The following is a 24,782-nucleotide window of genomic DNA, read 5'->3' on the forward strand; positions in this document are numbered from 1 at the left end:
AAGGACAATGTTGAGATTGCTGACAGCACACAGCCACGAGACACCTGGCAAACACTGCGGACTCTCAGGCAGTCCCACCAAACACAGGGTGCTGAACAAGACAGCAGTGGAGAAGGGCGGGTGCCAGAGACCACCCGGCAGCCTGGTGGGGTCTGAAGGCACCCACTCAAAGACTGCACGGTGGTCTAATCGGCAGGTCAGCTGACTTGAATGCAGTAACTGGCAATAATATATTATATAAAACCAACATTCACCCTTGATACCCATGTTAAAGCAACTTTCTATCTTTTTTCTGTAAAACTGTTTTTCAGGCTGTAACCAGCTGGGAGGGAACACAGGTAGAATTCTGCTGGTCTTGGAGGAGGGAGGGCAGTTAGGCATCCGAGTCCCGTATCAGAATGCAATACCAGCTCCAGCTCCACTCAAGCTGGCTTCCTGCTAACGCAGACCCTGGCAACCAGGGACGACAGCTCAAGGGGCGGAGCCCTTCCACCTCGGCGGGAAATCCAGATTAGGATCCTGGCTCCCAGGCTTCAGCCTGGACCAATCCCTTCTGCTGTAGGCACTTAGGGAGTAAACCAGCAGATGGAAGCTTGGTCTCTCATTTTCCTAAAAGACATCACACTTCAGTCCTATCAATTAACAGAAATAATTATCTACCAACGGCATTTCTCAAGTTAAGACCCTGGGTGGGCCGGTACCACAGCTCAGTAGGCTAATCCTTTGCCTGTGGCGCTGGCACTCTGGGTTCTAGTCCCAGTTGGGGCGCTGGTTCTGTCCCGGTTGCCCCTCTTCCAGGCCAGCTCTCTGCTGTGGCCCGGGAGGGCAGTGCAGGATGGCCCAAGTGCTTGGGCCCTGCACCTGCATGGAAGACCAGGAGGAAGCACCTGGCTCCTGGCTTTGGATTGGTGCCAGCCGTAGCGTTCATTGGGGAGTGAACCAACGGAAGGAAGACCTTTCTCTCCATCTCTCTGTCTTACTAACTCTGTCAAAAAAAAAAAAAAAAAAAAAAAAGAAAAAGAAAAAAAAAGAAAGACCCTGGGTGATTGAGGACTTGGTCAAGATCAGAGAGGCAGTCAACTCGTACTTGCCCACACACTGCCGTGAACAGGCAAACTGACTTGGTCCTCACCCCTCTTTCCTGTGCTAAGAGCGTCATCTTCCCAATCACAACCCATGTTTACACTGAGACACTTTTTTTTTTTTTATTTCATTTCCATGAAAGGCAGAGTTAGAGAGCAAGCGAGAGACAGGGAGGTCTCCCATACACTGGATCCCTCCCCAAATGGCCACAATGGCCAGGGCTGGACCAGGAGCTTCACCTGGGTCTCCCACGTGGGTGCAGGGGCCCAAGCACATGGGCCGTCTTCCGCTGCTTTCTCAGGTGCATTAGCAGGGAGCTGGATGGGAAGTGGAGCAGCCGGGCCTGGAACAGGCACCACGTGGGATGCTGGTCTTGCAGGCGGGTGGTTGCTTAGCCCATTATGCCACAGACCCATGTACTCGCGCTGCCTATTTACCAAGTGTTCAGATTGCAAATACTATGAATTAAGAGATATTTTTTTAAACTGCAGATAGCAGAGAGCAAACTGAAGATATTTTTTGTTTCAAGGGAGAAAAGCTTTTCAGGAGTCACTTAAAAAACACCATACTATGCTTGAAGCTTGCCTGGACATCACAGTATCTGCTGGGGTCATCTCCGAAGGGCTGGCTGACCTCAACAGCTGGGAGCAGGAAGACCTGACACCACCAGAGTCCCACAGGCAGCTTCGCAGCCAGTGGCCATGCAGAACCAAAGGCCCGACGTGAGCTGAGCTGCTTCCTGGGGGCTTGAGACTTCTGGAGGGAGGTAGCAAAAGCCCTTGGGATCCTGCAGGTAGGGATGCTATTCTCCAGGTCATCAGCGCAGGGGCTCAGTGGGAGAAGAGAACGCACAGGACCCATGGGTCACTAGTGGCTCGTGAGAGGGTAAGAAGTGGGGGAAGGCACAAAGGGGCTGCAAGATACTGACTGTACCACACACAGCTCCCGGAGGAGCTCCATCTGGAAGAAGGCACCTGAGGTCCACCAATACTAGCCCACGCCCTGTGCCACTGGCTTCAGAGTACACGGGGTGGTGTGCAAGTCCTTACAGCTGAAGCTGTCACACACACCACCGTGGCCAAGTTGTGCCGCACAACAAAGCTGCTGACAGGAATCGAACACAGCACCTCACATAGCCTTCCCAGTCAGCTAGTGGAGGCTTTCTAAAAAGTAACAACTTTAGCCGTGATCCCTGGAGTTCCACACACAAATCAGCTATTCTGTCCAAGAAGAACACGCGCCTAGCAAGCTCTGTTCTGTGAGGGCGACGAGGGTGAGCAGGTGAAATCACACCCCTCACCAAGGACCGTGACCCTCCCAAATCTTCATTCACCTTCACATCAGTCCCAGGACGCATCACTAACCCACGGCTGGGGGTGTCAAAGGCAGCACGGAGGCGGGCAAGGAGTCCTCAGTTCCTTAACTGCCACCCACCCCACCCCTGGAAGAGAGACACTGGGAGCTAAACAGAAATCACGAGAAAAGTATCTGTCACAAGGAAAATATTCTCATTTTTCTCTCAGTAAGAAGACATTTTCTTCAAATTATAAACTGAATTCCTTTCAAAAACAATTTACTTACTGTTTCTTCTCATTCATTTCCCAGGCTTCAAGTATTCGTTCTATTAACTGACACTTCTGAAAGAGCTGAATAAGAAAGAACATTCCAGTTAAATCTATTCAAACGTCAAAGTGCCAAGCCCTGCAATCAAACAGGTTAAAGAGAACAGTGGGATGTGTGGTGCAGCAAGCTACAGGCAGGAGGAATGGCCACAGCAGCCAACGTGGCAACCCCAAACCGTAGCGATCTATTCCAGACCCCGGAGCCCTCCGGTGCACCTGCCAGGAAGGGCAGCACAGGCCCGGCCCAACACTCAGCCTGCAGCGAAACCAGGCTGACCAAGGCTAAAATGGGATGAAGGGCACTGTGCTTTGGCAAAAATTTAACTTTGAATTCCAAGCAATACTTGCCGTCATTCCTTCTCCCCGCCCACATGGCCAGCACAAGAAAGCCCCCTGCCCTCAGGTGGGCAGGAAGGCGAGCGCGACTTAGGACCCTTCACCGACCCACACAGCTGCACAGTGACCGACAAGGAAGAGTGGGCACCAGAAGAGGCTCATTCCACACTGCACAGAATTCGCTTCTCCAAACGTATGCAACACACAGTCACACTCCGGGACGCCAACAACTGTTCACACGTTTTCCGCAGGACTTACATTTCAATGGTTCTTCTCATCTCCCAGAAGATTTACCTATGTCCAAACCTATTTATTTTACGAAACAAGCAGGCCACTTCTCTTTTTTCCTTAGTGGGCAGGTCACTTAATTGTTATCTGCTCAGGATTTGACTTACAGAACCATTGGTTAAAAGTGCAATTAACACCTAACAGTTAAATACTTAGACTCTGAGATCTAACTTCACGTCCTAAGACTTCTTTTCATTCTGAAGTAGAAAATTACTACAACCAGGAGAGGACGGAATGGCAGTGAGGCCAGCTCAGCTTACGTGTTTCAACAACAAGTTGTCCCCAGGCGAGTCTTGATCAGTAATTGTGCCACTGTCTGTATTTTCAAAAGGACTTGCAAGAATCAATGCAATACAGATTTCCACTTGTGTGTGCAAAAAGTTATTCCATGTGTACTTGAAGAACATGTCCTACAAAAAACAATAAAGTTTTATTCAGACACTTCAATGTTTAAGCTGCTACTTTAATGTAAAAGCGGTGTGTTCTCAGGACAACAGGAACATGGATGTATTTAAGAGGGGGTCTGAAACACCATTTCACACCCTAAGTAATTCGGTATCTGCTCACCCAACGTGCATGGAGTCTAGCAGAAACCAATAACCGTCACATGAAGGAGAGAGAACAGTAAGAAGCTTCTCAGGGAGGAGGGACGTGTTTCTTGCTTTTAAAGCAGATAACACAAACATGACCTTCACTAGGTGTTCAGCAATTCTCAAGGACACTCATTGTGAACTTCATTTTGACTTAATTATTGCTCATGGATTTTGTGTAGGATTCTGTGATAGCTACAGTATGGGGACAGACAGAGAAAACACAGCTTCCCATCTCAAGGTGCTCACAACCTAACCAAGGAAAAACACTCCGGTGTGCGGAAACTCTTAGAACCATCAGCAAGAACAAATGAGGTGTGAGAAGTGGGGACGAGGTGCTCCCCTGGAAGCGGGCTGATTTTCCAGCTACTTGGAAAGTAAAGCATCACAAAAGAAAGACTACTTCTCAAACCAAGAACACACAGAGGATGCAGGCTGAAACAGCGATGACTATAAAGCCAAGAACACACAGAGGATGCCGGCTGAAACAGCGATGACTGACGACCTATCTTGAAGTCTTATCAGATTTATTACCACTCAAAAGTAGCCCTAAAGATTAACAAGACTAAATGTATGTACTTGTATCCTTTCCTTAGGAAGAGAACAGATTAGGGACCAGTAACTTCAGGGAAAACCTTAGAGGCATGCACCGAAAGTCCTGCTCTCAAGTTCTGCCGACCAGTCAGAGGGCAGGGCAAGAACTGTGTCCTCAGAGCGGACAGCCACGCCACTGAAAGAGGGCAGGGCAAGAACTGTGTCCTCAGAGCGGACAGCCACGCCACTGAAAGAGGGCAGGGCAAGAACTGTGTCCTCAGAGCGGACAGCCACGCCACTGAAAGAGGGCAGGGCAAGAACTGTGTCCTCAGAGCGGACAGCCACGCCACTGAAAGAGGGCAGGGCAAGAACTGTGTCCTCAGAGCGGACAGCCACGCCACTGAAAGAGGGCAGGGCAAGAACTGTGTCCTCAGAGCGGACAGCCACGCCACTGAAAGAGGGCAGGGCAAGAACTGTGTCCTCAGAGCGGACAGCCACGCCACTGAAGAAACTGCAGCCTTTGTGCGCTGTCCTCTTGTGCTCTGCACAGACACGCTGACAGCACTGCCCACCAGCAGCTGAAATGACCAGACAGTGTCTCAACACCACGCTGACAGCACTGCCCACCAGCAGCTGAAATGACCAGACAGCGTCTCAACACCACGCTGACAGCACTGCCCACCAGCAGCTGAAATGACAGGACAGCGTCTCAATACCACGCTGACAGCACTGCCCACTAGCAGCTGAAATGACCGGACAGCGTCTCAACACCACGCTGACAGCACTGCCCACCAGCAGCTGAAATGACCGGACAGCGTCTCAACACCACCGGAACTGGGCGAACACCGTCTGGACCTCTCCACTCGACAGCCACGGGATGGATGCCCTCTCTGGCCGTGGCCTCACACAGGGGCTTACACCAAGAATCACAAAGTGTATGAGGTGCAGGTAATGACGCCCACCATCTGATGAACAAACATCTCCTATGCCCCTAAATCACAGGCTTCTGGCACACTGGTTAAGATGCCAACTTAGGGCCCCTTCACCCCACGTAGAGAGCATGGGTTTGGGTGCCAATTTAGCTCTCAGCTCCAGCGTCCTGCTCAGGTGCACCCTGGGAAGCTGCAGGTACCAGTTCAAGTACTTGGGTCCAGGCCACTCACATGGGAGACCCAGGCTGAGCAGTCACCCAGCTTTTGGCTTTGGCCTGGTCCACCCCCAATTGTTTAGGACATCTGGAGAATGCACTAGCATATGAAAGACTTCTCTGTGCCTTTCAAGTAAGATTAAAAAAAAGGAAAAAGAAAAAGATCTGAAATGCCCCAGATGTCTGCTGTGACAGCTCACACCCACTGGAGCCTGCACGCGCTGGCCCCGTGCTGAGGGAAGTTTAGCACAACCATGGCTCCGAGGAGCTCACGGCCAGAGAAGCCAGATCGCACCTGCACTTCTGCTTTTCCCCCCACGGTGAGCAGACTGACAGCTGTCTGTCTGGGAGAACCAAGCTCAAATCACAGAGCACACAGCCTCAGAGACCCTCCTGGAAGCCTATCCTGTGGCTCATTCCGAACCGAAAACAGTGCTGCACCTGGCTGTCGCTGTCACTCCAACCCTTCTCCGGAAAAGCCTATGCGTCTTCCGCATCTGACAGCCTGGATTACGTTTCTTTTCAACAATGACTACGGGGCAACTACACGCTTCCAGGATTTACCACAAACTCAAGGATAACCCTGGATAAACATCACTGGACGCGCAGAGGAGGAAGGTCCCAGACACGTGTGCGAAGCTTGTGAGGCTGTGACTGGAGTTGCATGTCCGTGACGTCCTCACACAGGTCTGAGCGTGTCTAAGGGGCATCTCACCAATATGACGCCAATGCTGTTCAGCTCCATGAGGTCCCCGTTGATGCTGCTGGTGTTGGTTTGAAGCAGGCTGGATATCAACCTAATCACATTCAACCGCGTGTTCCCCACGGGAGGGTCCAGGACACCCCAGGTGGTCTTCATCACACTTTTCTGAGGAAGAAAAACTTTTCCCATGAGACCTTCCAGTTAAAACACACAGAAAAGACCCAGGTGCTAGACAGCGGGCTGAGAGTGGGACGCGGCACGAAGTCTACACCTGGAAGAAAACCTACAGCTGTCACAGCTTTAAAATGTGACCAAATAACCAAACAGGAACACACAAAATTAGTTCCCTGGGCTATGCGTTTTCTAAGAACTCAAGCACACCCCTCCCCTGACGCTCCAAACGGCTACGGGGTAAAAGCACAGAACTGCAGAAGCCCCAGAAAACGACTTCAGAGAAAACAGGAAAACAGCCCCGTCTGTGCCGAATCTGTGATGACAAACACACTCAGGGAGCGTCTGTGTGTAAGGAGCATTAAAAATGAATCTGAATGAGGAATGGGATGGGGGAGGGAGTCGGAGGTGGCGGGGATGGGTGGAAGAAATGCTATGTTCCAAAAGCCGCACCTATCAAATTTGTATCTATTAAATCAAAGCTTTCTAAAAAAACAAAACAAACTCAGAGGTTGCCTCTGGATCCAAACTCAGAAACACGACCGACCTGAAGCTGATCCTGTCTGGAACAGGAGGTTGCAAGAGTCGCAAGTCACAGAGGACGAGACAGCACATGTCAGAACTGAGAGGCCAGACAGGACAGGGCCACAGATGCCACCTCTCGTGAGGCTGCTCCCTCTGCACGTCCTGTCCACATCAGCCCCCAGCCCCTCCTGCTGCCCCATGTCCCCTGCCCCCCTCACCTCTCAAGTCTTAATAATCCGTACGGCTCTAAGAGCAGACTTCTGAAAAGCTCCATGGCTTTGCCTATGTGCATCACACAGTGGAGCCAGTACAAACCGAATGCGCTCGCTCACTCCTGGGAGGGAGGTCCGAACGAGACACCAGCTTCCTTGTCCCCGGGGGCCAGGAGGATGCGGGCGCCTTGCTCGGCCAGCTCGGCAGGGGCAGGGCGGGGCCTTGCTCACACACCTTCCTCTCCCAGATCTCCCTGCTTGTATTTCTTGATTTTCTCATAAATCCTTTCTCGTCAGTTTCTGACCCTCCTGTTCTCCCCAAGGCTGGCATGAAGGGTACCAGTGACGTACCTGTTCCCACCACCAGAGAGGCTTTCCAGAAGATGACTCCATCCAGCCCAGGCTGAATGGAAATGAAAACCCTGGCTGGCACAGGCCCTGCTGGACGACACACGCTCTGAGTGCAGAGGTGGGACCGTGATGTCATCAGGTCCCTTCAAAGACAATCTGGAAGTGAACTGGACCCTGGGCTAGGCCCTGCCTTTTCTCAAATGGTTACACAGTATACTAAACCTTCAACCAGCCCGACACACACACTAGGCAGCACAGCAACCAACAAGAAGGCAGGGGGACAAGGACTGTGTGAGAACTGGTGCTGGGAACAGAACTGTCCAGAACCAGGCCTCCCAGCTCAGACTCCGGGGAAGTGTCTTGGACCCGATCTAAACCTCTGCGCCAAAGCAGGAAGGCGGGGTGCGGGGGAAGCACACCCCCAGGGGCTGCCGACAGCCCCCGCTGCGGTCTGCGCTGAGCAAGCAGGCGCCTACATGAGCACGTGGAGAGCGGCCACCGCCAACCCACACCCACGGCACAGGCTTCGCTTCTGCACGCGCGAACTTCACGCTGCAGCTGCCCAGGCTGGGACCCTACACCAACGCTGAACTGCAGACTGCAGTTCCAAAGACCAGCTCCCGCAAGGTCAACGTCACCTCAAGATGTGAAACGAGCCACTGAAGGAGGGGACCCCTCACTGCACAGCACGTGCACAAGCACTCGAGGACTTAGACAGAAGCTGAGTCTCGTGAGAAATACCCCACTCACCAGTGTAGACTACGTCACAGAGACAGAAAAGGCCATCGGAAACGCGGTTAGCAACAGTAACACCGCGGGCAGCACACCTTCTCACGTCCTTGGTGCCGGCTGCTCACAGCCAGAGCTGCCACTCCAGGCTCCGCACGCTTCCAGTGAGCAGACGCTCGCTTAAACCAAGTTTCAGGCCGGTCAGACGCTTCAGGAAGCTCACCTACCTTGGGTGGCTCGAGCAGGAGTTCGTGAAAAGACGAGAGTCTCCCTCTGATGGCCTCCAGCACACTCTTATTCACCAAACAAGCAGAGTGACTCATGCCCGGCGGACACATCTCCACATGGCCTTCAAATCTGGAAACAAAGCAAAGCCACCTTGAGGCATTGTAATTTCAGAACAAGTCATTCACAGTGTTCCACATCAACAATGACTATTTCACTGAATAATGACTATTTCAACATTCCTCGCTAGGAAAAGAAGGGGTACACACCCTACAAACCAGAAGCAGGTGTAATAAAACCAAAATGGACATCTGCCCCCAAGCTCTGAAATCCCACGACACTCAGAATGACAACCAGGATCTAACCAGACAGAACCTGCAAAGCAAAAAGGAGACCTGACTCCCAACTCACAGGGCACGTGCCAGCGGGGACCTGGGACGCTCACAATTAACAGGCTTGTACTTGTTCCAGTTTTTCCTGGATAATCAACACTGTTTCCTATTTAAAAGGCGTAAGGTATTCTTCTATATAATAACCTATACTCCCAACAGGGAACCGAGTTGAGGCAGAACGAGACTCCTACAGCTCAATTAGAGGTTCTCCCAGAAGGGGATTAAGGACATTTGGGGAGAGGTCTAAAAACGTACGAGATTCAAATCCACGCCAACCTAAGTGCTGTGTTGCCTCCACAGCAGTGCAAGCCAGCGGCTGCCAGCACAGCTGCTGCAGCCGGACTGCCTGAGCCCACACAGGCTCCACCGCCAGTGATCTGTTCCACTGCTGGAGACGGGGTCCCTCCTGGGAGGACCGCAGCAATGCAGGCAAAGGCAAAGGGTGCGCGCAGACCGCAAACACCCCCCAGTTACTGCGACCTCTGACCTGTGACATCATCAGAAACTCAGTCACAGGACAAGGGAGGAGATCAATGTGCACAGGAAAAAGTGTAGAGAGTTTAACACAAAGTTGTTGTTGTTTTTTAACAGTTTCTGCCTAGAGAGCCATGCTATTAAGTTCCTTGTAATTCCATAGTTCTATGACCACTGGCGTATTTTTCTTCTTTAAATTCATATGGAAATTTCTTGTGTTTAAAAAACAAAACCAGTACATGCATATTTCCCCCTCTATGTGATTAAGTCAATTTCTTGGTCATGATTCTAGACCAAGTGTGTTTAAATAACAATTAAACCCACATTAAAATTTCTTAATGACTCATTTAAATTTTATTTGATCTTCTAAGAAATCCTTAGCATAATAATTTGCCAAATCTAAGCCAAGAACTATGTCGCTATCAGTAAGAGTTATGGCATTCAGAATGTTTGTTTGGCAGGTATCTGAGGTATCAGCCAGGCAGCAGGCTACTGCACACATGTGCCAGCATCCAGCCACTCGCTCAAGGGTGTTAGGTTGTTTGCAGTTTGGGGCAATTATGAGTTTTTGTGAGGCACAGATTCTATTTCACTTAAGTAAATGCTAAGACTGCTGGTTAATATGTTAACTGTTCATAAGAAACTGACAAACGCATGTTTTTCCTAAGAGGCTGTATCACTTCATGTTCCCAAGGGCAACGTGGGCTGTGTCCAGCAGCGAGGCATCACCAACTGGGCACTGCACACTTTGCTTGCTTCGTTCAGCAATGGGGTGGACTGTCCACGTCCTAACCCCCACAGACCGAGTGCCACCTTATTTGTAACTATGACTAAAGACTTTGAGATGGAAGATTCTCTTGGATCACCCAGTGGGCACCCAATGTTGCAACTGTCCCTGTAAGACAGTGGCACACATTGAGGAGGCCAGGTGCAGATGAAGCAGACATCCACGACCAAGGAGCGCCAGCAGCCACTAGAGGCCTGAAGAGGCCGAGACTCACTCACTCCTGGGGCCCTGCGGCCCTGCCAACACCCTGCGCTGGGGCTTTTGGTATTCAGACACGTAAGAGAACAAACTACAGCTGTTTTAAGACACAGCATCTGTGGTAATTTGCTTAACAGCCATAGGAAACACACGTTGTCAAGAAGTAGTGTCCTGATCTTAATGTGCTTTTAAACTTGTAATTCATTAATAACAAACAATGATGACCATTTTTTCACGAATTTATTTGATATGTATGTACTATTCTTTAAGTCTCTGCTCAAATATTTTGACCTTAAATTTAGGTTGTTTTCTTACTAAATTTTAAGTGTTCTTTATATACCTGGATGTTAAATCCTTTATTAAACATGTGCTTTATAAATGTTTTCTGTCTGTAGGCTGTTTTTAATAGCCCTTCAAAGAGAGTAACTTTTAAATGTTAACATAGCCTGTCAACTTTTTAAAAACGGATGACATGTTTGCAATTTATCTAAGAAATCTCTTTCTAACCTGGGTCAAAATTTTCTGTTTTCTTCTAGAACTTTTAGCTTTTCAATTTGCATGTAGTTCTACGATGCGAGCTAATTTTTACATAATATGCGAGCTAATTTTTACATAATCTGCAACACACATACCGCTTGTCCACCTTCTGCATACAGCCTCTCCTCCACTGAGCTGCACTGATTTTTTTTTTTTTTTTTTTTTTTTGAGAGGGAGAGACAGAGAGGTCTTCCTTCCATCAGTTCACTCCCCAGCTGGCCGCAACAGCTGGAGCTGCTCCGATCTGAACCCAGGAGCCAGGAGCTTCTTCCGGGTCCTCCCACGTGGGTGCAGGGGCCCAAGGATTTGGGCCACCCTCCACTGCTTTCCCAGGCCACAGCAGAGAGCTGGATTGGAAGTGGAGCAGCCGGGACTAGAACTGGCGCCCATGTGGGATGCTGGTGCCACAGGCGGAGGATTAACCACTGCGCCACAGCGCCGGCCCCAGCTGCATTTAATCTTTAACACTGACTTTGTATCCCACCACCTTGCTAACGTACTACCTGCACATTCTTCAGCTCTGCCCAGAGGCGGTCCTGACCGCCCTGAACAGATGCAGCTTGGTGTCCTCCCCGGGCCCACTCCTGCTGTGCTGACACTAGCTAGATCTTCCAGTATGACAGTGAACAGAAGGGGGGGGGGGACAGCCATGTTCCCTGAGATTAGGATACCCCAGTTTTGTCTTCAGACATTATGAATGATGTTACAATTACTATTTTTTTAGAAAGATTTTTATTTATGTCTTTGAGAGGTAAAGTTACAGAGAGAGGGAGAGACAGAGAGAAAGGTCTTCCATTCACTTTTTCACTCCCCAAATGCCACAACGGATGGAGCTGAGCTAATCCAAAGCCAGGAGCCAGGAGGTTCTTCTGTGTCTCCCATGTGGGTGCAAGGCCCCAAGGACCTGGGCCATCCTCCACTGCTTTCCCAGATGCATCAGCAGGAAGTCAGATCAGAAGAGGAGCAGCCAGGACACGAACCGGTACTGCCTGCTGCTTATGGGAGGCAGGCAGCGGCTTAGCCTACTATGTCACTGTGCCAGCCCCTACAATGACTCTTTAAAAAAGTCTTTGTAAGTTTTCAAGTTGCTCTCTATTACTAATTTGATGAAAGGCTTTGTCATAATGGAAATTAGTAAAGACTCCATGAGTGTGCTGATACAGGTTGCTTTTTTTTTTTTTTGGGGGGGGGGGGACAGGTAGAGTCATAGACAATGAGAGACAGAGAGAAAGGTCTTCCTTCTGTTGGTTCATTCCCCAAATGGCTGCTATGGCCGGCGCTGCACCAATCTGAAGCCAGGTGCTTCTTCCTGGTCTCCCATGCAGGTGCAGGGCCCAAGGACTTGGGCCATCCTCTACTGCCCTCCTGGGCCACAGCAGAGAGCTAGACTGCAAGAGGAGCAACTGGGACTAGAACCCGGTGCCCATATGGGGATGCCAGCGCCCCAGGCAGAAGACTGACCAAGTGAGCCACGGCACCGGCCCTGATATAATTTCTGAAGGATGAATGACTCTTTCATTTCCAAGAGAAATGGCTATAACGTATCCTTTTAATATACTATTAGGTCTGACTTGCTACAATTTCTTATGTAATTTTATATCTAAGCTCTAGTGGAATTTTGCTATATTTTGTAATATTTTTGTGTAGTCTACTTTCAAAGTAACATTGGCATAGCAAAATGAACTGGAAAATGTTCCTTCTTCTGTATTATGGTAGAGCTGTTACGTCTTTGGCAGCCCCACCACCGGGGCTGAACTGGACATTTTATTCAAGGTTTTTAGCATGAATTCATTTCTTCAGCAGACATAGACTGTCCCGTTCTTTTTAATCTTTGTGACCTTTGGCCTTCTCCTTCTGTCCATTGCATCTACACTGCTGCTCTGATCTGGTTGTAGTGTTCTGTTAATGTCCCGTTAGGAATACAGTGATGTTTCCCCTTTCACTTTTTTTTTTTAATCAAAGATGCCCTCACAGATCATTTACTCCAACCTTCTTATTTTATTCCTAGTCCCTACTTTTCATTAAAAAATTTAAAAAACAAATTTTTTTTTAAAAAAAGATAAGCTGCTTCTGGTCTCCCACGTGGGTGCGGGGGCCCAAGCATTTGAACCGCCTTCTGCTGCTTTCCCAGGCCACAGAAGGGAGCTGAGTCAGAAGTGGAGCAGCCGGGACACAAACCAGTACCTGTATGGGATGCCAGAGTCACAAGCATGACTCCACCCGCCACCCCACAGCGCCAGCCCACCAAGCATGACTCCACCCGCCACCCCACAGCGCCAGCCCACCAAGCATGACTCCACCCGCCACCCCACAGCGCCAGCCCACCAAGCATGACTCCACCCGCCACCCCACAGCGCCAGCCCACCAAGCATGACTCCACCTGCTACCCCACAGCGCCAGCCCACCATATCATTTGTTCTTTTTCAGTGTGTTTTAATTTCCAAATATTTGAGACTGGCTATTTCTTTTAAATTGATGTCTAGTTTAAATGTATGCTACGTGACTTTTATTATTTTAAAATGTGTTTTCTGGCTGAGAATCTGGTCTATGTTGGTGTTATCAACTGCACATCTCCCCAGATTCGCATGTGCAAGTCCAAACCCCATCACGATGGCATCAGGACACAGGACTCCTGGAGGGTACACAGATCAGGAGTGCACCCTTGGTCAGTGAGATGACTGTCCTCACAGGAAGAGCCAGACAGGACATCTACCCGTGCCTGGACCCGGAACCCCAGAACGATGAGAAATGACTGTGCAAGTCTTCCAGTCGCTAATTTTCCCAGGAGCTCCGCCAGCCGACAGTGCAGTCCAGGTACACACAGGAAGCACGTGCCTCTGCCGCCGCCGCAGGGACAGTGTTCCACGTCTCACCGGGTCAGGCTGACATCGGGGCTGCACAGGTCTCCTATGTTCTTACCAATTCTCTGTACAAATGTTCTGTCAGCGTCTATCAATTTCTGACATGAAGAAAAATTACAGAGACGGTACGGAGTTCTCATATAACTGATATCAAGTTCCCCTATGATTACCCCCCAGCACTGCACACTTCTCACAAACGGCAATCCAATGCTGGTACATGAGGTCCACACTCTGCCTGGATTTCCTGTTTCTCCCTGACGTTCTCACTGTTCCGGAATCCCAGCTGGGAAGCCGTGGCACAGCGAGTGCCCCGTTTCTTGTTTGCTCTGGCCTGTGACAGACTTCCATCCCGAACACCTGATCAACATGCAGAGGCTTTGGTCACGGCTATGAACCCTACTGGGCAGGCGGTGTGGGTGAGGTGCCGTCCCCGCACACCACGCCAAGGCTGCGTCCCTGGCGGCTTAGCCTGCTGAGCTGGGGGAGCTGTCGGCCTTCCCCACCGTGAAGTCACTCTGCACGCTTTTCCCACAGACACTCTGCAGAATGAAATCCCGGAGCACAGTCCACACGGAACAACGGGGAGCTTCCTTCTGCCGCCTTGAGGATTTGTCTCTAAGCACTTACGAGAGTTCTCTCTCTCCACTCATTTACTCAACAACCATTTAGATCAGTGTGGATTTATGACTCCATTTCATAACCTAGTTACGATGTAACACTGCCTTACTTGTTATGCAAATTACTCGCTTTGGCCACCAGAATTCCAGTGTTCCTCTGGACAGATGTCATCACTTCGGCTTTTAAACGTCCTTTCTGTTATCTATTTCTATTTCTATGTTCTACTTCCATCTACTTGAAAGGCAGACTACACAGAGAGAGAAATCTCTTCCATCCATTGGTTCACTCTCTTATCAGCCAGGGCTGGGCGAGGACGAAGCCAGGAGCCTGAACTCCATCCAGGTCTCCCACGTGGGTGACAGGGGCCTACGCTCTGGAGCCCTCATCTCTGTCTCTCAGGCCGCGTCAGCATAACGGAGGATCAGAAGCAAAGGCTCAGCCTGCAGACCCCGGAGACTCAGAGAACCTGCTGTTCCCCAAGGAGCTCCGACTCTTCTACTGGAGCACAGTGTCAGGAAGTTTGTGAGCACCTGTACCTGACCTAGAGCCTCACCATCACTTTTAGACCCGCTCAAGCTTACAAGCAAATGTCTTCTGGGAATCGTTATGTTATGGTTAACTTAAAATGTTTTTAAAATAAATAAAAGATTTATTTATTTGAAAGGCAGAGTTAGAGAGAGAGAGATCCTCCATCTGCTGGTTTACCCTCACAAACTGGCCATAATAGTTGGGCTGGGTCGGGCTGACGCCAGGAGCCTAACCCCATCCAGGTTTCCCCTGTGGGTGGCAGGGGCCCAGGGACTCGCGCTACTGTATGGTGCCCTCCCAGGTGAATTCACAGGGAGCTTGATTAGAAGTGGAGCAGGGGCTGGCACTGTGCTGCAGTGGGCTAAGCCTCTGCCAGTTTGTATACCAGCTGCTCCTCTTCCCATCCAGCTCTCTGCTGTGGCCTGGGAAAACAGCAGAGGATGGCCCAAGTGCTTGGGCCCCTGCACCCAATGTGGGAGACCCAGAGGAAGCTCCTGGCTCCTGGCTTTGGATTGGTTTAGCTCCAGCCATTGCAGTCATCTGGGGAGTGAATCAGCAGATGGAAGACCACTCTCCCCCTCTGACTTTATCTCTCAAATATAAATAAAATCTTTAAAAAAAAGGTGTGTTGGGGGGAGTAGTTGGAACAAACTGGCACTCAATGGGATACCAGCAGCGCAGTTTAACTCGCTCTGCCACGACACTGGCCCCACGTCAATGTCTGATGCCGCTCCTCTACTCAGCCACCTCACCATTTCCCAGGAAGACTGAAGGCATTTTTCATTCCTGCTGCTGGGTTTCATTTCTAGCACCTCCATATTATCTTCACCTGATAAATTTTGCCATCTGTTCACATTTTGTCTACTTTTTTTACAAATTTTTTTTTAAGATTATTTATTTATGTGAAAGGTAGAGTTGCAGACAGGCAGAGGCAGAGAGAGAGGTCTTCCATCCGCTGGTTCACTCCCCAGATGGCAGCAATGGCCAGAGCTGCGCTGATCTGAAGCCAGGACCCAGGAGCTTCCTCCGGGTCTCCCATGTGGGTGCGGGGCCCAAGCACTTGGGCCATCTTCTACTGCTTTCCCAGGACATAGCAGAGAGCTGGAACAGAAGTGGAGCAGCCAGGTCTCAAACCAGGGCCCATATGGGAGGCTGGCACTGCGGCGGTGACTTCACCCGCTATGCCACACGTCTTTAACGTGTGACTCATACTTATATTGCATTCCCTCTGGTAGTTCTAAAGTGCTGGGTCCAGTTTCGTTTACTGCTTGTTCTGACCGTTTTGGGTGCTGGCTCGCCATCTCGTGTAGACAGCAGAAACAGATGTAAGCAGCATGTATGTAAAGAAGGACACAGCCCTCCTCCTTCAGGATTCCAGGTAGGGGCAGCAGTCAACCTCCTCACGAGGCTCTGGACCAGGTCTGCGCTGTCACTGACGACCCCGACTTCACCCACACTCTGTGTGTCCACTCTCAGCTGGTGGTCTTCCCTTCCAATCTGCCGCTGGGCCCTGGGAGGCTCCATCCTTCCACACGCCAGTCCTTCCTCCATCAACAAGCTGTGGCCACTTGTTCCTGGGTGCCTGGGAGCCCGGAGGGTGGGGGTGCAGGGGAAGCTCTGCTGCCTTGCTCAGCCTCACTCGTAGCGCCCCTGGTTCTGAGGGGTGGGGCTTTCTCAGTAGCCCTGTCCTTACTCCAGCGACAAGGAATCCCTAGCGGCCTGGCCCAGAATGTCTTCTTGCCTCGCACAGGATAGAAGGTTTTATTTACTTCTGCTTTTTTCTGATCTGCTCCTCCCGCTGCAAACAGTCATCAGCTGCGTCTTCAGGGTTACCGGCTCCGTTTTCTCAGTGGCTTCAGAGGAAAGAAGGGTCCTGAGGGTTATCACGCATTTCCCCCAAAGGCTGCTGCGCCTCTCCCCGGCCTAGCCACAAGGAAGCCTTGTCTGCTCTCGCCTTGTCACTAGTGTTTCTCATGAAGAAAAGAGTGTAGGGGTATGCATGTGAACCTCTGTCTCCGTGCTCTCTGTGTGTGTGTCTCCTTGCCCTCTGCGGTTCTCTGGAAACCATATACCCCATTGTTAGCCTCCCATATCCATTAAAAAAAAAAAATCAGAACTCTACTTTTATCAAGATGAAAAAAATGTCTAAGAGAAGGTACCCAGCTGCTATAGCATAAAAACTGCTAACACTCTAACTTGCCTTTTTCCCATTTTTTGAGAACTGTTAAAATAATCTGGAATTCATTCCATTTTTTTCAACATCTGACTTGTTATTTCACAATCGCTTTTAATATCACTACTCATTTTTAAAAACTATTTGAAAGTCAGAGCTACATAGAGGAAGGGAGGGGAAGAGAGCGAGCGAGAGCAAGCCTCCATCTACTCCTTCACTCCCTGAGATGGCCAGGTTGAAGCTGGGAGCTAGGAACCTCTCCCAGGTCCCCCACGTGGGTGATGGGGGACCACATACTTGACCCACCATTCAATACCTTCTCGGGCACATTAGCAGGCAACTGGATCAGAAGTAGAGCAACCAAGACTCAGAACCTACACTCTGATGATGGGATTCTGGCACACAAACAGGTTTAGCCTGATGCACCACAAGGCTGGCCCCAACCGTTGGCTCTGAAATAAGCGAAAAGCAAACAGGGTTCATCCTGTAAAATGTAAGGAAAGCTTACGGTGGTCGCCGTGTCTCCAGTAACGTCAGCAAGATCTGGATGGCACTGACTATGGCCGATTCATTCTTCTCCTTGTGGAAAATATTTGATAGAAGCTGCTCCATGATTTCTTGCCTAGGGAAGAAAAATCAATGGTTTAGTGCTAACTGCAATGGCATTTAACGCCAAAGACTTCAGAAAAAGACCATGGCACAGAGTTACGTATCACACAAGCATTCAGCCACGCTTGGACACGCTTGCTTTACTCAACATTTAATCTTCCTGTATTTATTAACACAGAAGAGTGTTCTTATTCATTTCAGGGCAGAAGTCACCTCTACTCAAGACCAAGGTGGTGTGGTACTGGCGGCAGCCACAGGAAGTCAGAAGACACATCCTTCACTCTACCAAGAAACCCAACCGAGACTCAAAGTTTGCCACAAAGACATGAATGTGTAACTAACAGAGCTCCAAACCACGTATCAAAAGGGCATCAGTTGTTGCACTTTTCACTCCACAAACAAAATCTGGTAAATTAGCCATCACAGCAGCAACGCTCGGACTTGACGGGGCAGCTGCCCGGAAGGAGCCCCTGGCAGGCTCGCCCATCCCTGCCTCTCACACACGTGGAAAACACAGGTCGTCTGTTAATTTAGGTGGCAGTGCTCACGGACAAGCTCGGGATCTTGAGATCTCAGTAATCTTCTGGATCCAGGTAAATGAAGAAATGGAATCCTCACAACGTGACACGTACAGGACTGTCCCCAGCTGCTCACCATCTCCAGGGACAAGTCAGTTCCCTGTACTGGATGACCTCAGCTGACCACTGCTCACCAGGCCCGGGCAGCACAGAGGACAAGCAAGTGAAGACTGGTATCTAATCCGACCTCACAGAATCCCCCACAGGAAGTGGTCTTCAGGTGCTCCCAGGTAGCACGGAAACGGTCAGAACCACAACACAACAGCTGAATATGCAGACCGCGTCCTGCCTCCTACCGGAAATGCATGTGTTCCTTAGGCAGCACCGAGCAGCCACACTCACACCTCCCGTGCCTGCAGGTAGCAGCTACCAGAGGCCCCAGCCATTCTACTTCTGCACACACGGGAGGTCCCTGGATCCATGAAAGCCTTCTACTGACGGATGAGAATGAGGCAGTACCAACAAATACAAATCTGGCTATCAAGATACAACAATAGCTGTGCTATATTCTGAGTCTTACCTAAACATGCCAATATCACCACATACAGAAGAAATAATAAACCAAAAGATTGAGCTTGGGGCTGGCGCTGTGGCATAGCGGGTAAAGCCACCGCCTGCAGTGCTGGCGTCCCATATGGGCGCCAGTTCCAGTCCTGGCTGCTCCTCTTCCTATCCAGCTCTCTGCTGTGGCCTGCCCTGGGAAAGCAGTAGAAGATGGCCCAAGTGCTTGGGCCCCTGTGCCCATTTGGGAGACCCAGGGGAAGCACCTGGCTCCTGGCTTTGGATCGGCACAGCTCTGGCCGATGCGGCAATTTGGGGAGTGAACCAGTGGATGGAAGACCTCTCTACCTCTCCTCTCTCTGTGTAATTCTTTCAAATAAATAAATAAATCTTTAAAAAAAAAAAAAAGGTTAAGCTTGAGCTTATCAAACCAGATAAAGGAATGTTCTCACATTGTTGAAATTTAAGAAATGCTTATTTACAAGCGAGAGAAAATCTATTCACTTCCAAACTAGAAACAAAAACAAACACCAAGTGCTGCGTGGCCGTCAGTAACACTCAGGAGCTGCTGCGTCTCCTACCCATGCGTCTGGGACAACGGCTCAGTCCTGCGGTTCAAAGGGGTAGCAAAGATGGCCTTCCCGAACACTAACTGGCTCACTCGTGTAAGAAGTTAAGAGACACAAAGTCCAATGCTGATACACTCTTAAAGGAATTTCCAACTTCAAAAATGGCCAGTGCTAGCGAATGTAAGGTATTCAATTTAGACTCAGATTGCTTCTCAAGCCGAATGTTCAGCCCACAAACTTCAGTCAGCTGCCAGGCTCTACTGTCCCTGTAACCGCTAAGCGCCTGCGTGTTGGCCAACACTTCTATTTACCTACATGACACCTGCAGGTACAGTGGTACCCAAACTGTTGGCTGTTTAACACAATACAGCTAAGCAGTTATCTGCATTTTATAAAGTACTGCCACACTGCTTTAATATATTATTGCAATGCATACATAGAGCCTACACACCTGTGTCAAATGCTCACAGATGCTGCTGTGGCTAATGAACACTTGCTAAATTCATTTTGTCAGTCGCGGCGAGGCAGGAGCACATCAGACACTGGGCGGGACGGGCTCCCTGTTAAAGACGACTTCTCCCACTGCCACAACAGCGGAGGCTTTCTCTGCTGACATCACAGGACCACGGACGCATCTGGTCATTTACTCCAGCTACTGCTTAAAGACGGCGTTGTGGCACAGCACCGCACTGCCCAGGATGCTGTCTCACTGCTCCACTTCTGATCCAGCCCCTTGCTAAAGGAGCTAGGAAAAGCAGAAGATGGCCCGAGTGCTTGGGACCCTGCACCATGGGGAGACTGGCATGGAGCTCCAGCCTCCTGGCTTTGGCCTGGTCATTGCAGCCATTTGAGGAGTGAACCAGCAGATGGAAGATGGATCTCTCTCCCTGCCCCCCACCCTTAAAATAAATAAACAAATCAATCTTTAAAAAAAAAATGTAGCTCCAGACATGGACTGCAGGAACTGCAGGTGCCTGATCCGGACTGAACCACAGCTGCCACATCAAAGCCAGGGCTCGGGCTCAGGATGCCCCTCAGAGCCCACAGGTGATGGATGCTCGAGTCTTTCGTGTAACCTATGCACATCCTCCCACACACAAATCGTCCCAGGAGGACTCAGAATGGCAGCGCTAGGAAGACCACTGTTACGCAGTGTGCAAGAACACAGCCCGCACAAGTCTGATCGCACGCACGTTCCGCCAGACCTTTCGAACCAGAAGCTGGCGGAGTCGGTGGCCACGGAGCAGCAGGGAGGGAGGGCTGGCTGCACATACACAGGCTCTGGTGATGAGGTCACAGTGGTACTGAAATGAGGTCGCACGGATGACAGGCTGTGGTGGTGTGAGGAACTCAGACCGCACAGCGGAGCAGTCTGCTGGCCAGACTGACCCTGCCACAGCCCAGCGAAGCCACGTGTGGCTGATGAGTGCTCCAAACGGCAGCCAGCTGGCCAGACGTGTGTGAAGTATAGAGCATACACTGTAGGGCTGGCACTGTGGGTGCTGGTTCAAGTCCCGGCTGCACTTCCAATCCAGTTCTCTGCTGTGGCCTGGGAAAGCAGCGGAAGTTGGCCCAAGTGCTTGGACCCCTGCACCTGTGTGGGAGACCCAGAAGAAGCTCCTGGCTTTGGTGGGCACAGCTCTGGCCGTTGCAGCCATCTGGGGAGTGAGTCGGCGGATGGAAGACCTCTCTCTCTGCCTCTCCTTCACTGTCTGTGTAACTCTTTCAAAATAAATAAATCTTTTTAAAAAAAAAGCATGCATCATAAGACTTTCTAAAAAACATCTTTTTAAATACATGAAGCTTTTATTGTATTTCAACCAGACAGCACCACAGTGGGCCATATGATATTGGTGACATCAACATTTTTAACTGCTTTAAATGGCCATTTTAAACGTTCAACCTCACATTCAGTCAGCATTTGAATGGGAAATTCTTGTAGGCTTACAAGAAGTACCTAAGCCACAATGCCAAGAACTACTGAAACAAGGCAGGTGAAACCCGGCTTACTCAAAGCTGGTGACCTCTCCTAGTTTTGCTACTTGCGAGGACTCATCTACTCCTCAGCCTACAACACATAACACACGTGCAAAGCACAGTGCGACACTGGCAACAGAGCCTCAAACAAGGCATCTTTTCTCTAATTTCTTCCTTATCTCACACTGGCCACACCTTTTATTTTAATAATGGGCCTTACAGGTAGATGAGCCAAAAGATGCAAAGGAAATGCAACACAGGAGGACTGAACAGAGGACCGGCCGCAGGAAAACCTACAACAGCAGCAAACTGAAGCAGGACCGCGTCTTTAACAGTGCTAGCTGCAGGCACGGCAGGCACTCCTTCCAGCTGGCCAACCACGGGGGCAGTGCCTGACTTCCCCACTGCAGTCACTTTCAGCTGTCTGGAGGCAGGTCAAATGTATGCCAATGCTGACAGGAGAGGTCCTTTCTGAAAATGTCAACATGGAAAACAAACGCACTCCCTCCCCAAGCTGTCTTCCAGCTGATCCCGACCTAACTGCTCAGGCTGCCTGCGTGAGCTGCAGACACGGCAGGTCCTAAGAAGTCTGATAAAAATCGCCAACTAGAAAGGATCCGATCAGTGCGCACACAAGACCGTTCCACCCAAAGACCCCTGGAGGCAGCGACCACATCTCATGGTGGCTTCTCAGCTTTCTACTTTATAGATCCCCGAGATGTCCAAGCCACACATAAATGTCCTGTGTGTACCTGGGGCTGCCTTCGCCCCCACCCGAGGACAGGACTGTTTTCACGGAAAACAGTCACACATGCATACACCATATCAAACAGTACCGACAGGAAAACAAGAACAGAACTTCAAACATACTTTTCTAGAGTGGCCAGCAGGGGGTCTGGTTCTGTACTGTTCTGAATTTGCAGCATCTGGTCTCTGCTCAGGCGAACAATTTCACAAAGCGACTGTGATGCGTTTGAATGCCGCTGAGGGAAAAAAAGCACAATTTTAACTATCAATATACACCCGACGCTAGGAGAGGCGAGTTCTCACAAGGGACAGGCTCCACAGAAAAGGTGGATCTCCAAAACCTACTTTTACCGGCACAGAAAGATACATGCAGCTCTTTGGAGAAAAAAAAAAAAAAAGGAAATAGCACTTCTGAAAGACAACAGTGGGTAAGCGCCATTAAGCTCTGCGGTGCACAGTGTGTCTACCTTCTGGAACAGATCCAAACCCTCGGTGCCCACACACAGCGTCTTCCATGGCGAGGGAGCCCGAGCAGAACTCAGACCGAGTGCTGAACCGCTACGTCCCAGCACGCCAGCAAGCCAGACAGCCAGCCCCACTGCCCTAGGACTTCCTCAACAAGGCTATGGTCACCAGTGTGACTCTAACATGCACTCGATCCCTCAATGCAAAGCCAAGTAGCAACAGGACTGCTGAAAGGCAACGTTGATGTTCTTCTGCATCAAGCAGGAAGGTGCTGGCGTGCCCAAGGTTTTCCTTCCCAGGAACACATGCTGCAGGAGCAGGCTTCTCCTCATCAGGGCCCGGCCCTGCAGACCGGACAGTCAACTTCATCTGCTCATGAACCTGAACCTGATGAGGAGCAAGATGCCTTGCAGAAATCACACCCAGCAGTGGGGCAGACCACACCCCTGTCCTCACCCCCCTGTCCTGCACAGCCACAGTTCTGTCTCTCGGCGACTGTGGAGCCCTCTGCCCACAGGACAGCGCCTATATCCCCACAGCTCCGAGACACAGCTGCTTCTGGGCAGGGGTTCTCACGCCAGAGTACTCCATTGCCATCAAACCCCTGTATGCACTTGGAGTGTCCACAATGTCCCGAGAGGAAACTCTGAGGAAGGGCTGGACTCTAACAGTTACCTCTGGTTTTCTTTCATCTCTGGGGGAAGCCTGTTCCAGATAAACTCCAGGTACCAAAGGTTCTGAAAGGACCAGTTAGATCCAGTGCCATAGAACACCCCTTTGTGACAGAGATGGCCTGTCCTCTGGCCACCTGCTTCTTCCCTGGCACTGGCACACACAGCGCTCATCCTCCCAGAGGCACACAGGATGTCCCCTGGCCCCGGGGACCCTGTGTGTTACCCTTAAGCCCATTCCTTTGTAGCCAGCAGACTGAGTCATAACTCCATGCATATAGGTAAAGCTGAGCAAGACCATTTCAATGGCTTGGCCTTGATACTTCTTTGGGTGACCAGTTTACAGATACCTGCTACAGCGACAGACACTCACAGGTCCTGGCATACCACCCCTCAGCACAGAGCTCAGCCTGCAAACCCCCAATCAAGTTTCGATGCTACTGGTAATCTTTAGCACCCAGGACAAAGGCCTAATCTGTCAGCGCTTAAGAGCCAGGGCCAGGAAGTCCAACAAGCACTGGGCGCTTCAGTGGTGCCCAATCTCGCTGTGCTGCCTGCAAAGCTTCACACAGACCAATGCAGACGCAGGCAAAGATGGGGACAGAAGAGACAGGACAGGTGGAGTAAGACGGGCAGGCAGGTTCAGAATGGAATCCCAGCTTTGGACAGTCCATGGTACATAAAACAGGGCCTGCTATTTCACCTTTTAGAAACTTCTATAAAATATCCCAGCAAAATATTCTTTAGAAAATTGCTAACTTCAAAAAAGCCAGATTACCTCTACTCTACCTGTCTTCTCTGATCATCTTCACACCTAGCTAGCACAAGGGATGTTCTGGGGCTGCACACTTTGACTTAAAAAAAAATAATTTCAGTCACACAGAACTTACATCTTCTTCTTGCGATGGATGAACTATTTCCACAAGCCTCTGGATAATTTTCTCCTCATTTAACCACTGTAAAACACATTGTAGAAGTAATCATAGCAATGAGTGGCTCTTGTTCAAGACCCAATGCAGATTAACATACTTCGAAATATCCATCACATTTTAAGTAGAATGTTACAGGTTTCTCTGGACTTTGAACACTACAGAAAATTAAAAGTCCCCCAAGGAAAACAACAGTGAATATATTATTTCAACATGTGAGCAACAGTACCAACAACTCCCCAGACTATAATCCCCACACACAAAAAACCTCTACATCAGGTCCTTAGCCATGGAAGTCCCACACATTCAGCACTGAAAGGACCTACACTTTAGTTACCCGGGGAGAGCAACAGGTGTAAAGACACACAACGCATTTTCTATGATTGTAGCTTCTGAAACATTGAGAACGGCCATATTTTGTATCAAGCCTCTGGTTGAGAAAAGCACACAGGAGTGTAAGAAAGGTGCCCTTCGATTTGAGAACCACACCCACTGCAAGGAGCCTGGGGGCACTGTGGAGGCACAGTTCCCAGCCCTGTCACACCGGCAAGGGTCCATCAGCAGGGCCATGGCTATTTCTTCTCAAATGGATGAAAATATGGACAGGATCAGAAAGGGAAAAGCACAGGGAAAGCCAGCTGGCTGCATGAGC

General features: G+C 50.1%; 1 protein-coding gene across 8 annotated transcripts in view; it reads right to left on the reverse strand.

Moving 5' to 3' along the window:
• Positions 1-24,782, reverse strand: part of PPP6R3 (protein phosphatase 6 regulatory subunit 3) — a 148,571-nt gene that overhangs the window by 35,530 nt on the left and 88,259 nt on the right. For all 8 annotated transcript variants that reach the window (XM_062195708.1, XM_062195707.1, XM_062195706.1 and 5 more), the window contains exons 6-12: positions 24,092-24,157; positions 22,189-22,301; positions 17,593-17,706; positions 8,519-8,648; positions 6,316-6,468; positions 3,590-3,739; positions 2,665-2,729 (exon numbers count right to left, since the gene is read on the reverse strand). In XM_062195708.1, coding sequence (XP_062051692.1) covers positions 2,665-2,729; positions 3,590-3,739; positions 6,316-6,468; positions 8,519-8,648; positions 17,593-17,706; positions 22,189-22,301; positions 24,092-24,157 — 791 coding nt within the window. The remainder of the gene's footprint in view (positions 1-2,664; positions 2,730-3,589; positions 3,740-6,315; positions 6,469-8,518; positions 8,649-17,592; positions 17,707-22,188; positions 22,302-24,091; positions 24,158-24,782) is intronic.

The sequence above is a fragment of the Lepus europaeus genome, chromosome 7 (assembly GCF_033115175.1).
Source record: "Lepus europaeus isolate LE1 chromosome 7, mLepTim1.pri, whole genome shotgun sequence".
NCBI lineage: Eukaryota > Metazoa > Chordata > Mammalia > Lagomorpha > Leporidae > Lepus > Lepus europaeus.